General features: G+C 36.8%; 1 protein-coding gene across 1 annotated transcript; it reads right to left on the bottom strand.

Moving 5' to 3' along the window:
- Nucleotides 1-234: 234 nt before the first annotated feature.
- LOC133333199 (COP9 signalosome complex subunit 7-like) lies at nt 235-754 on the bottom strand (the record flags this gene model as incomplete). Its single annotated transcript, XM_061541524.1, has 2 exons — nt 557-754; nt 235-487 (listed from the first exon to the last, which is right to left on the bottom strand). Coding segments are annotated over exons 1-2 (451 nt in total), but the record flags the coding sequence as incomplete, so codon positions are not given.
- Nucleotides 755-1,804: the final 1,050 nt, after the last annotated feature.

Below are 1,804 nucleotides of genomic sequence, written 5' to 3'. Positions count from 1 at the left end.
CTATCCGAAGACTTGATCGGCTTTCTATAAATATTTCAATAGTCTTCTATCCATTGAAAATCTGATTGGTATTCTACGCTTATAAAATATTTTTTGGGTTTCTATCAATGGAAGGCCTCTGTAGTCTTTTACTTTATCTGTCCTATAGTCTATAGCCTCTACCTAATCTTAAAATTGATTTACATATGAAAATAATATTCATTATATCATTTATTATGTCACTTTTCCACTCACCTGCATAAATCGCCTCAATGATAACATCCTCCAAATGACGAACATTATCGATTTCCAACTCCTCCAGCAGCATTTCATAGGGTATACATTTATTCTGTATGGCCAGCGAGACAATGGTTAAATGTTGCAATTTCTTTTGCATGGCAGTGGTGAGTTCCAAATAATCTTCGGGCTTTTGGCGATATTGTTTATAGGTGCCATAGGCAAATAGATTCAAGGTGTTGTAGTACTTGACATGTTCACCCTCCTTGAGCTGCGGGAAGAAACCAAAGGAACACACATTAAAAAAACTTATTTTAAAGAAAAGTTTGTTCCAACTTACCGCCTCAATATTGGGCATAACCAACAATTCACCGAACACATAGACGCCCGGAGCTTCCAGAACTTGTTTGATTAGCTCCAAAATCGCGGAACCGTGAGCTGTCTTGGCCAGCAAGCAAAACTGTTGCAGCTGCTTGCTGGACGTATCATTGGTGTGGGCCACTGGCTCTTCACTGCTCATAAGGATATCTTGAGTCATTGTAGCGGATGAGTTTTCTTTTTTTCTTTACAAAAACAGTTTTTTACTATAGAAAATATTGAAATAGTTTCAGAATAATTTTTTATTTCCAACCGGCAGACTTCTTCTAGGAGAACAATTGACAGAAGAAAAATTGAAAAACGTTCCACCTTCTAACGAATGGGAGGCGAAGACAAAATGACCGATAAAAATGAACCCAAAGTGGTATAACCCAATGTTTACGAATGATGTGAGAGAGAGACTACATGGAAACAAACACACACACTCACAATGATCAGCCGTTTCGTTGGACGGATGAACACAATCGAATGACGAACGTTGAGCGCATATGAGCAAATGTGGACAGAAATCTGAAATCGACAAGGGAGACCTTGCACTGTCAAATTAAATGGGAAATAATAATGGAAATATTTAAATATTTCCAAATGAGGTATATTAATATATGCTACATATGAATATATATATATATATATATATGGATAGCGACCGGAGCGTGAGTATTATGAACAGGAAATCCCTGACAAAAGAATCTTTAACTCTGGCTGGATTCAAGATGGAAGTCGTTAATATTTTGTTTTTGATTCCAGGACATTATGAACTAAATGAATGTGTCTATACGATCCCATATCGGTGGTTATATTTGCGAAATTCGTATGATCTATTGCGAGAATATCGGTAAAAGATGATATGAGATGGCCGGACGCATAACTTTAACAACAATTTGGCCTCAAATTTTAAAACGTAGACCTACTTCCTTGCTGTCACAGAGAAAAACGGAGATCAAACATAATGTAGGGGTCACTTGAAATGACACTCATCCAAATGGGGCATGAATGATGTAGCTGCGAACAATTTCTAATATTTTTTGTAGATGCCCAGATCTAGGCAGCGGAAGACATCGATTGTTTGGCAGATATGTAAGTAATACTCTAGCATTCTTCTATGGGTATTCCATAGAAAAATGCTAGACTATCACTCTCATAAAAATATATTGGGAAATGGTGAGCTGAAACATCTAAAATCTTTCTCTATTACCTTCTCCATTTCATC

This window comes from Musca vetustissima, unplaced genomic scaffold, assembly GCF_032173495.1.
Source record: "Musca vetustissima isolate MV318-11 ecotype Yass unplaced genomic scaffold, APGP_CSIRO_Mvet_v1 utg51116, whole genome shotgun sequence".
Lineage (NCBI taxonomy): Eukaryota > Metazoa > Arthropoda > Insecta > Diptera > Muscidae > Musca > Musca vetustissima.
The sequence above is the reverse complement of the archived record's forward strand: the minus strand, read 5'-3'. Positions and strand labels throughout refer to the sequence as shown.